At 38.9% G+C, this 12,182-nt stretch overlaps 1 protein-coding gene across 2 annotated transcripts in view; it reads right to left on the bottom strand.

Moving 5' to 3' along the window:
* ITGAV (integrin subunit alpha V) overlaps positions 1-12,182 on the bottom strand; it is an 87,674-nt gene that overhangs the window by 20,962 nt on the left and 54,530 nt on the right. For both annotated transcript variants that reach the window (XM_072752126.1, XM_072752125.1), the window contains exons 15-17: positions 11,344-11,451; positions 9,036-9,094; positions 7,380-7,534 (exon numbers count right to left, since the gene is read on the bottom strand). In XM_072752126.1, coding sequence (XP_072608227.1) covers positions 7,380-7,534; positions 9,036-9,094; positions 11,344-11,451 — 322 coding nt within the window. The remainder of the gene's footprint in view (positions 1-7,379; positions 7,535-9,035; positions 9,095-11,343; positions 11,452-12,182) is intronic.

The raw sequence follows: 12,182 nt of genomic DNA, 5'->3' as shown, positions 1-12,182 counted from the left end.
TGATGGGTCATCTGCAAATATCACCTCCCATTCTGTAGGTTGTCTTTTAGTTTTGTTGACTGTTTATTTTGCTGTGCAGAAGCTTTGTATCGTAAGTCCCAGTAGTTCATTTTTGCCTTTGTTTCCCTTGCCTTTGGAGATCTGTCTAGGAAGAGGTTGCTACAGCTGAGGTCACAGAGGTTGCTGCCTGTGTTCTCCTCTAGGATTTTGATGGATTCCTGTCTCATATTTAGGTCTTTCATTCATTTTGAGTCTATTTTTGTGTATGGAGTGAGGAAACAGTCCAGTTTCATTTTACATGGGGCTGTTCCATTTTCCCAACACCACTTGTTGAAGAGACTTTTTTCCATTGGAAAAAGTCTTTCCTGCTTTGTTGAAGATGAGTTGACCATAGAGTTGTGAGTCCATTTCTGGGTTCTATGTTCTGTTCCACTGATCTCTGTGTCTGTTTTTGTGCCGGTGCCACACTGTCTTGATGATCACAGCTTTGTAATAAAGCCTGAAGTCTGGAATTATGATGCCCCTAGCTTTGGTTTTCTTTTTCAACATTCCTTTGGCTATTCAGGGTCTTTTCTGGTTCATACAAATTTTTTTGTTCCAGCTCTGTGAAATGAGTTAACGGTATTTTGACAGGGTTTGCACTGAATGTGTAGATTGCTCTGGGTAGCACTGACATCTTAACAATATTTATTCTTCCAATCGGTGATCATGGAACGTTTTTCCATCTCTTCGTGTCTTCCTTAATGTCTCTCATAAGTGTTGTATAGTTTTCTGAGTACAGATCCTTTGCCTCTTTGGTTAGCTTTATTCCTAGGTATCTTATGCTTTTGGGTGCAGTTCTAAGTGGGATTAACTCCTTAATTATTTTCTTCCGTCTCATTGTTAGTGTATAGAAATGCCACTGGTTTCTGGGCATTGATTTTGTATCCTGTCACTTTGCTGAATTCTTGTATGGTTCTAGTAATTTTGGGGTGGAGTCTTTTGGATTTTAGACATATACAGGATCATTTCATCTGTGAAGAGTGAGTGTTTGACTACTACTTTGCAAACTGGGATGCTTTTTTGTTGTTGTTGTTGTTGTCTGTCTGATTGCTGAGGCCAGGACTTCTAGGACTGGGCTGAACAGCAGCAGTATCCCTACCGTGTTCCTGACCTGTTCCTGATATTCACTGTGGGCTTTTCATAAATGGCTTTTATCATATTGAGGTATGTTTGCTCTACACTGTGAAGAGTTTTAATCAAGAATGGCTGCTGTATTTTGTCAAGTGTTTTTTCTGCTTCTATTGAGAGGATCATACAGTTCTTGTCCTTTCTTTTATTAATGTCCGTGTATCACATTGATTGATTTGCAGATGTTGAACCACCCTTGCAGCCCAGGAATAAATCCCACTTGGTTGTGGTGAAGAATAATCCATTTAATGTACTCTTAGATCCTACTGGTTAGTATCTTTTTTTTTTCAGATTTTATTTATTTATTTATTCATGAGAGACACACAGAGAGAGAGAGAGAGAGGCAGAGACACAGGCAGAGGGAGAAGCAGGCTCCATGCAGGGAGCCCGACATGGGACTTGATCCTGGGTCTCCAGGATCACGCCCTGGGCCAAAGGCGGCGCTAAACCACTGAGCCACCAGGGCTGCCCCTGGTTAGTAACTTGATGAAAATTTTGGCATCCGTGTTCATCAGGGATATCGGTCTGCAATTCTTCCTTTTGGTGAGGTCTTTGTCTGGTTAGGGGATCAAAGTAATGCTGGCCTCATAGAAAAGAGTTTGGAAGTTTTCCTTCCATTTCTATTTTTTGAACTAGCTTCAGAAGAAAAGGTATTAATTCTTCCTTAAATGTTTGGCAGAATTCCCCTGGCAAACCATCTGACCTTGGACTCTTGTTTGCTGGTAGATTTTTTTATTATTACTACAATTTTCTTACTGGTTATGGCTCTGTTCAGGTTTTCTATCTTCCTGCTTCAGTTTTGGTGGTTTATACATCTCTAGGAATGCATCTATTTCTTCCAGATTACCTAATTTGTTCGCTATGTTGCTCAGAATATGTTCTTACAATAGTTTGGGAAGTTTGGCCAGGGGTTTATCCATCTTACTAATTCTTTCAAAAAACCAGCTCCTAGTTTCATTGATCTGTCCTACTTTTCTTTTGGTTTCTATTTCATTGATTTCTGCTCTCATCTTTATTACTTCTCTCTCCTGCTGGGTTTAGGCTTTATTGGCTGTTCATTTTCCAGCTTCTTTAGTATAAGGTTAGGTCATGTATTTGAGATCTTTCTTTTCTCTTGACAAAGGCTTATACTGCTACATCCTTGCCTCTTAGGACCACCTCTGCTGCATCACAAAGGTTTTGAATAGTTTTATTTTCATTTGTTTCCATTATGTTTTTTTTTTAATTATTCTTTAATTTCCTGGTTGACCCATTCATTCTTTAGTAGGATGCTCTTTAACCTCCATGTATTTGAGTTCTTTCCAAACTTCCTCTTGCAGTTGAGTTCCAGTTTCAAAGCATCGTGGTCTGAAAATATTCAGGGAACGATCCCAATCTTTTGGTCCTGGGTGAGACCTGATCTGTGACCCAGTATGTGATCTATTCTGGAGAATGTTCCACGTGCACTCAAGAGGAATGTGCATTCTGCTGATTTAGGATGGAATGCTCCTGAGTTTATCTGTGAAGTCCATCTGGTGCAGTGTGTCATTCAAAGCCCCCTGTTTCCTTGTTCTGCTCAGATGATCTGTCCACTGCAGTGAGTGGGGTGTTAAAGTCCCTTACTATTGCTGTATTATTATCAGCGTGTTTAATTTTGTTATTAACTGGCTAATATAATCGGTGGCTCCCATGTCAGGGGCATAAATATTTACAATTGTTAGACCTTCTTGTTGGACAGACCCTTCAATTATGACATAGTGTCCTTCCTCATCTCTTAGTTGAGTCTCTGGTTTAAAATCTAATTTGTCTGATAGAACCATTGGCACCTCAGCTTTCTCTTGATGTCCATTAGCATGATAAATGGTTTTCCACTCTACTTTAAATCTGGAGGTGTCTTTGGGTCTAAAATGAGACAGCATATCGATGGATGTGGTGTTTTTATCCAATCTGACATGCTGTCTCTTTTGATTGGAGCATTTAGGCCATTTATATTCAGAGTAACTATGATATGAATTTAGTGCCATCACATTACCTGTAAAGTCACTTTCTGTATGTTGCTCTGTTCCTTTCGGGTCTGTTACTTTTGGGCTTTCTGTTCGCTAAAGGATCCCTTTTAATATTTCTTGTAGGGCTGGTTTAGTGATCACAAGGTCTTGTAGTTTTGTTTGTCCTGGAAGCTTTTTATCTCTCCTTCTATCTGGAATAAGAGCCTTGCTGGATAAAGTATTCTTGGGTGCGTATTTTTCTCATTTAGCACCTGAATATATCAGGACAGTGTTTCCTGGCCTGCCCGGTCTGAGTGGACAGGGCTGCTGCCAGTCTAATGTTTTTACCCTTTTACGTTACAGGCCTCTTTTTCCCCTGAGCTGCTTTCAAGATTTTCTCTTTGTCTCTGAGATTTGCAAGTTTCACATTCTGTGTTGGTGCACTGTCCTATTTTTACTGATTTTTGAGGGAAATTCTCTGTGCCTCCTAGACTTGGATGCCTGTTTCCTTCCCCAGATTAGGGAAGTTCTCCAGTATAGTCTGCCTCTCTCTCCTCTTACTCTTCTGGGATCCCAATTATTTTGCTTTATGGTATCACTTATCTCTCAAATTCTCCCTTGTGATCCAGTAGTTGTTTATCTGTCTTTTTCTCAGCTTCTTTATTCTCCATCATTTTGTCTTCTAGATCATTATTCTCTCTTCTGCCTCATTTATCCTAACAGCTAGATTATATATTATTGCATCTCAATAATAGCCTTTTGATTTCAACTTAATTGGATTTTAGTTCATTTCTCCAGAAAAGGATTCTCTAGTTCTTCTATGCTTTTTTCAAGCCTAGCTAGTATCTTATAACTGTTATTCTGAACTCTAGTTCCTATGTCTTACTTATGTCCATACTGATTAGGTCCCTGGCAGTCAGTACTGCCTCTTGCTGTCTTTTCTGAGGTTAAGTTTTCCTATATTGTCATTCTGTCCAAAGAACAGGTGAATGAAAACAAAATACTAAAATGGCAACAAAGACCCCAGAGAAATATACACTAAACAAATGAGAAATCAAAAATAAATAAATGAATAAATAAATAATTTTAAAATAGAAAAAAAAAAGAGAAAGAGAAAATATAGATAGGGGAATGGAACAGAGCAATACACTGGATCCTGTGTGTATTTTGGTCTCTTTGTTAGAAAACTAGATCCCAAAACTGTAAAGAAAGGAAAACTTAATATACGTATGAAAGTAAAATCAAATACAATGAAAGGATAGAATGTAAGTGTAAAAATGAAAATTAAAAAAGACTTAAAAAAGAGTTAGTAAAATAAGAAATTGGTTGTAAAGGAAAGAGAAAAAAAAAAGAAATTGAAAGTCTACAGAATCATGAGAGTAAACCCCATGGCTTTTACATACAATCTTCCCCTAGGGCTGGAGTTCTGCAGTTCTGTGGGATCAGTACACTGAGGCTTAGCCAGATGCCGTTGGTGATCTCCTGGGGAGGGGCCTGCCGCGCTGGTTCTCAGACGTCTTTGCCCCGGGGCAGAACTGCACCAACTTTGCCAGAAGGCTCGGCTAAGTAAGAGGCCCCAGGTTGCTCTAGGTGGCTTTAGAGGACGAGAGTGAAAATGGTGGCCTCCCAATCTGCAGCCCCAGGAGCCCCAACTCCTCAGTGCACCCTCGGGGAAAAGCAGTCAATCACTCCTGTCTCCTTGGTCTCCCTCTGCACCCACGCTCACCCAGCCTGTGACCGAGCATTTCTGTCTCGGGTCTCCAAACCCCACAGACTCCTGCAGCTGCACCTGTGCCGTTCCTCTCTGGGGAGGAATGGGCCTCACCAAGGTTCTATGCTTTCTGGGCCTCAGCTCAGAGGGCGGTCGCCTGCCTGTGCTTCAGTTCAGGGCTCACGGCCACACTGAGCTGAGGGCCCCCTCCTGGGCTCGCTGATTGCAGCTGCCTTCCCCGCTCCAACGCCTGGGAACTCTGCTGCCCCCAGGCACCCCTGTTCTTTCTGTGACCCCAGGGATCCCGACACCACACTGTCCCACCTAATATCCCACCCCACTTCGCCACCTGGGCAACTTTCAGGCAGGAATGTCCCTCATAGAGCAGACTTCTGCAAGTTCTGGTTTTGTGCTCCGCTGCTCTACCACTTTCTAGGAGCTGGCTTATACAGGCTCCCTCCCCCTGCAGTTCATCTTCCCATAGATCACCCCAGATTCCCTTCTCTGCATCTCTGCTGTGCAGAAAGTGGTCACATGACTACTCTTCTCTTGCATCTCCCACTAAGTTCAAAATGACTTGATGGCTACCTAGCTGAATTCCTGGGACCAGACAAAACCAAGGTCTCCTACTCCTCCACCATCTTGGAAAACTACCAACTTGAAGCTTGCTGAAATCATGAAGAGTGATTTAATTCAAATTAATCAAAAGCTTTTCCTTTATTTAAGACGTTCCTGTTTTTTTCTTCAGTGTATTCATGTGTTAAGTCATACTTCTATATTTTTAAAGTTAACCCACCCTAGAACAAACTGAAATTGGTCTACTTATTTTATCTTTTGTTTATGAACTCTTAAGATTTAGTTTGCCTATATTTGATTTACTAATTTTACATCTATGTCTTTCTGAAAGACTGGCATGAAATTCCACTTAGACTATCCTCCACCAGTCTGGGTATCAATTACACTGGCTTCATAGGAACAGTATTAAGTTGGACACGTTTTCTATTCTTCTTTTGCTTCCAAGAGCTTAATATCAGAATATCTCATTCTTCATAGTTTGGTAGATATCACCTATAACACCCCCTGGGACTTGTGTTTCCTTTGTGTAAAGATTCTTAACTGTCAACTTTATTTTAAAATGGTTTATACGGTTAAATGGCTTATTCACGTTTTCTATTTCCTCTATGGCAGTCGTGTTATGATTTTCTAAGAATATCCTTGCTTTGTTTAAGCTTTTCTACATCTTAGCACAAGGTTATTAGAATATTCTATTACTGTAATCTCTTTATGTCGTTATGTCCCTTTCAATTCCTTATTTTGTGGAGTTAAATTTGTTTTGTTTTCCTTCAATTTTTTTTTCTTGATCTACCTTTCATTTAAGTTAAACAGCACTTAAGGTTACACATTTACTTTACTTTCTGCTTCTGTGATAGCCCACACATTTTAGTAAACAGAATTTTCATTGTGATTCATTTCTAAGTAAATTTCCATTATGATCTCTTTTTAGATCCATGTTATTTAAAATCGCAATTCCTACTTCCCAATTTATCTTTTTGTTATTACCTTCCAAAAATTGCATGATGATCAAACAATGTATTTTCTAAGATTCCAACTTTTTGAAATTTGTTTACAATTCCTTTATGATCTATATATGGCCAATTTTTGTATTCTATACAGGTCTATCAAATTGAGGTTGTTATTTATGTTGTATTCTAAATCTTCACTGATGTTTCTGTATTTTCTTTAAAAAGGTTTATTCTCTCTTTAAACATTTTATAAAAATTCATATTTTGCAACTGATAATTCAAACATCTAATGCCTCTGCAGGTTTAAAATTTGTTGTTTCTTCTAATGGCTTATTTCCTTGTGTGTTTAGTGCTATTTTTCCCTCATTATGCTTTTTTTTTCTTTTAATGAATTCAGATTTCACTTAAGTTAACCAGTGGAAATCATGAGGGGCCCATACTAGATTATTCCATATAGGCGTAGCATTTTGCTTTTGCTGGAGTTAGGAGACACCTTTTTCCTGGGGCCACTTTAGCCTCAAACAAGTGTCTAGACCTAATGAAGCCATCAGGTCAGACCCCCCAGCTTGCAAAAGTCCCCGGGGGAGACCGAATCCCTGTGCTGAGATGGCAATTAGTGCTCATCCTTTCCCCTGCTGCTCTGGCTCACATCTTTGTATACAACTAATAAGTCAAATTTTGCCAATGTAGTTTTTTTAACTGATCACTTATTTTCTTGGGCCCTGGAGATTCCTTTTATGTCTTTAGAATCCAGCAATATTTAAGAAATGTATTTGTTACAGTTATTCAATAGCACCATTTTAGAACAGCCATTTGGAAAATCCAGTTTGCCAGGAACAAAAATCCATTACTCAGGTTTGATACTTTAAAAAGCCAGATTTCTTCAAGTGTATTCTTCTGTGGTTTTTTTTGTGATTTGATACCAAAATATTTATACAAAGTGAAAATCACACAGATTTTTAAAAACATAGTAAAAAGTAAAAGATAATGAAGCAGAAAAGTATCTCTTACCCGCAGATATGCTACTAGTTCCTCACACTGCATCTGTCCTCCCCTTGAAATAGTCATGTTCTTAGAGTGACCTGGAGACCGGTTATGGAGAAATAGCGCTCGTCGAATTGCTCCTTTTTGCTTGAGTTTATCCAAAAGAAGCTCCACCTGGAAGTCTATATAAACCAAAGGATATATAACAACCTTTATGGACACCTATCTGTCCTAGACACCTAGAGTTTTCATGCAGAGATGTTTATTACTTAAGAAGTAATTTCCTTGCAATTCACTAAAAATGTCTATATAATGTAGTAAGACTACAACATATTAATTACAGATAAATATTTAAGAATAATCAACGATCCCCAAAGTAATGCCATATATTAAGGCAGACAATAGAGAATATAGTAGTAAAATAACTACCAGATAAAAGGGAAATTTTTTCTTTGAAGCTGAGAGGAAGAAGTTTGGGGCATGAAGGGTACGTGAATTATGACTTCCAGGGTTAATCTGAGTAGCAGCAATTTCTCGCTAATATGCACCCATGCCATTTTATTAACCACAAGGATGAATAAACAGTTTGCATCACCTGCAACTACTACTTCTAATGAAGCCACCATATCGGATGGTCAGATAAATATATATGTCCCTCATGAAGCAAAGTTGACTGGATCAAGAACGACCTTAAAAGGAATGTGCAACCCCCAGGCTGACGCATGTCTGTTAGGGTGAGTTTCTTCTAAGACTCAGTTCTTCTCTAAGTAGTTTCTTCCGAGTGGGTAAGAGTGCAGACCTTTAAACCAAGTTTCTCTAAATGTTGGACTTCACGTCAACGTGGGTGAGAATAGGGTGATTTTGCTTCCAGCTGTAGTCCACGCCCCCACTCTGCCCTCCTTGTGTTTCTCAAACACACTAAGCATACGCCTGCCTCAGGCCCCCTGAACTTGCCATTTCCTCCGTGCAAAATACCCTCCAGACATCCCCTCGCTCCTTCATCTCCTTCAAGTCTTTCCTGAAGAGTCACCTTCCAGTGACACCTTGCCTTGCTCCTCTCTCTGATATTCCACGCACAAACACTTACCCAACAAGACGCAGTGCTCTTCCCCTGCTCTACCGTTACCTCTCAGCACTTGTCACGGACATGATGACAAATCTTGGCAACAGTCACTTAGCTCTCCCACCCTGCTCCCCACATAAACCAGGACCACATAAACCAGGTTTTGGAAAGGAGGAGTCAAGTCAGGAGTTTGCCAAGTGGTTTAAATTTAGTGGCCAAAACGTCTTCCACTGTGGCTAGAGCACCCCTCCCCACTCCTGAGATTGCTGGGTGACTTCTCCAAGGAAGAAAATACCAACTCTTCAGTAGGGCACCTATTTATAAACAATGACACTCATTTACCCTAGAGTTCATTTATCTCTCATTGTAATTGTTTAACGTTCTGAAGGCCGCATTTACCATTCCGTGGGCTGTTCTGTTCACATTGTCAGTAAATATGTATTATATCTGAATTAACTTAAGAGTCAACAAGGTAATTATGTTGCAATGTTAAGTGTGTTTAAGCACAAATATCAAAATAAAAAACAACAATAACAACTATTTGAGTATTCAGGTATCTTAGAACACTTTGAGTGCTATATATGTAGAATCATTATAGGATTTTTCCACAGAATACTTACTAAGTTTCGTGGGAAGTGCTCCTTTGCCATCTGCCTTTAAACAGAACTTGACATTAAAACTGTAGGAAAATAAAAATGTATTAACAAATACTATAATCCAGTTTAGACAAAGTTTTGAATATCACCCCTAAATCTCACATTTCTAACACATAGTTTACATAGTGAAGCCTTCTATATCTCTCATGTCTTAATATTATTCATGAAATGTGAAACTACACAGAATAACCTAACTCATGCTTCAGTAATTTAAGCACATTTCCTTTCATGGTACCTTGATGGTAAAAAAAAAAAAAAAAAAAAAAAAAAGAAAGAAAGAAATCTTCTAATCTCTTCTCATGTTTAGAGAACCTACTGATAAATCTCAAGGAGGAAAGGGCAGACCTGGTTCAAAATAACATCTCATTGGGACGTCTGGGTGGCTCAGTGGTTGAGCATCTGCCTTGGGCTCAGGGCGTGACCCCAGGGTCCTGGGATCGAGTCCCACATCGGGCTCCCTGCATGGAGCCTGCTTCTCCCTCTGCCTGTGTCTCTGCCTCGCCCTGTTGTCTCTCATGAATAAATAAAATCTTTAATAACATCTCATTTACTAAAAAGCCCCATCAAAGCTTCCTTTAATTAGAAAGCTCCTCTAGAAGAGTGTTTTTCACATTTTATTAACGGGTGATGAAATCAGTTTAATGGGTTCGGTTAGCCACTATCTTAAAAAATAAACCAAATAAATAAAATTGACTGAAGCGTAGGATTTCATAGAACTTTTAATTACATACATGTTTTCACTGGCTCATGATGCAAAATGTATTTCATACTACGTGCCATAATCAAAAACATATGAAAGCTACTGCTCAGTGTCTTCGAAACCTTTGAATTATTAGCAAAATTTTAAATTATTATTAGCAACTTCACAAGGGTATGCAAAGTAAAGGGAAAAAAGACAGTAAAACTTAAAGCCAAAATCTGAAAACAACTTCACTGCCAATCAATATAAATTAGGATAAAATGTTAGTAAGTTTTTAATGCAAGCCAATGAAAGAAATAAAACTGTGAAAAACGTTTTTAGTAACTATGTAATTCAAAAACAAAATCAGGAAAAATATTTTTTCGTTAATTCGTCTGAAGTAAAATCTCCCCAGCTTCCAATCATTCCACCCTGCATTTGTCAGAAGATCCCTGATTTCTCCATGTAACCAGGAACATAAAGAAACATGTTCCCCAGAGTGAGGTACTCATGGCATTTTCAGTAATAAATGGGTCAAGATTTTTCTTAATCTTATCCTTATTTTGACATGTATGAAAAAGATGCTGGGTTTCTCTAGCTTATTTTAAAAATGTTTTTAAGTAAAATATGAATCAATTTAAAGAGAAAAAAACTGTAGGGGCGCCTGGGTAGTTTTAGTCAGTTAAGTGTCCAACTCTCGATCTCAACTCAGGTCTTGATCTTAGGGTCGTGAGTTCAAGCCCCATGACGGGCTTAAAAAAAAAAAAAAAGAAGAGGAAGAAAAAAACTTTAAAAACTTATACATATAGGTAGGATGAAAATATACTAAAAATCATATAATGTAGCAAAAAATAGCATGCAAGTAATGGAGAATTGAGAAATACTGGGCTAGAAAAGAATTCAGACATTAAACTTACCAAAAACTATATTTTTCTTTAGAAATTAATAAAGGAATAATTAGAAGAATAAGTGTATTATACTAGTAATATATTACTTATAATATATATTTAATATATATAATATTTTTCATACAGCTAGCTATTCACAGATACTAAATCTGGAAAAGATCATATCTTTTTTAAAAAGGTTTTATCTATTTATTCATGAGAGATACAGAGAGAGGCAGAGACACAGGCAGAGGGAGAAGCAGGCTCCATGCAGGGAGCCCGATGCAGGACTCGATCCCAGGACCCTGGGATCACTCCCTGAGCCCAAGGCAGACGCTAAACCGCTTAGCCACCCAGGAGTCCCAACATCATATCTTTTAAAAATTAATATGTTCATAGGCCTGTTTAGACTTAAATATAACTGAGTTATCAGATCTTATGAGCTTTTTCTTCTTTTTGAATATATTCACTGAGCATGCATCATTTTTTTAAAAATGAAGTTCATACTAGTTTGCAGCATATTTCTAGAGACTTCTACTTATCTACTTTGCAATAATATTTCCATAATCCAACCTACGAAAAGAGAGGACACTCACAGAAACTGTTTTAGTAATATGTCAGGTCCCCCCAACCCCATTTCCAATTGTTTTCAAAATGACTGCAACAATAATCACAATAATAACTATTATTAGCCCAATGCCCTTACCAGGAAACTTTGAGCTCTGTCCCAGGGAGTGGGCAGGTTTTATTGTCTTGATTTAAAATGCTAGGGTATACTTCAAGGCCAGCATTGACGGTTATAACTGGTCTGGCTCTGGTGTAAAAAAAGAAAAGAAAAAAAGTAATTTGAAATGTTCGTTGACCTAAACACCTTAGGTTTACATTCACCGCATATGCAAGTGCAATGTCCACTAAAGCACTCTTTATCGTAGCAAAAATAAAAACCAGCTACACAGAGAGTGGCCCAGCACTCCTGTCTGCCGGGGCCTGTGGCTTAGCACTGGAAGTCCCATGACCTGGCAAATCCCTCAGTTCCAGGCAAAGCCAGACAACCGGCCACTGGATCTGCGGTCAGTCCACCCGAGCAGGATGGCCCAACGCGTTGTGGGGCTCTCCGTGACGCAACGCAATCCGGGAGAGGAGAGGAGCGACATACGTCCACCGTGGGGACGTCAGTTCATCTCTGAGATACATCCAACATGTAATTTTTATGAGAGAAAATATAAACTGCGACGTACAAAGGATGCACACCCCCACACATCTACTTTTTGAGTGCACGGACTGTTTCTGGGGACGTATATACCCGTAAACCAGTGACCGGCATGAGATAAAGCGTGTTGTTTTGTTTATGCCCTTTCTGTACTATTTGAGTATTTACAACACGCATGATTAATTCTTTGATGACCGTTTTGAAAACCCAAAATAATAAATTAAAATAGTCTTCCAAAGTTCAGATGCACAGATTTAAACCCTGTGTAAGAAATATACTATTTTCTTCCCAGGATCAATCCTGGAATCTACACGGACACACAGGTGGTCTCAAGC

The sequence above is a fragment of the Vulpes vulpes genome, chromosome 3, assembly GCF_048418805.1.
Source record: "Vulpes vulpes isolate BD-2025 chromosome 3, VulVul3, whole genome shotgun sequence".
NCBI lineage: Eukaryota > Metazoa > Chordata > Mammalia > Carnivora > Canidae > Vulpes > Vulpes vulpes.
Note: the sequence above shows the minus strand (reverse complement) of the source record. Positions and strands in the feature narration are given on the sequence as shown.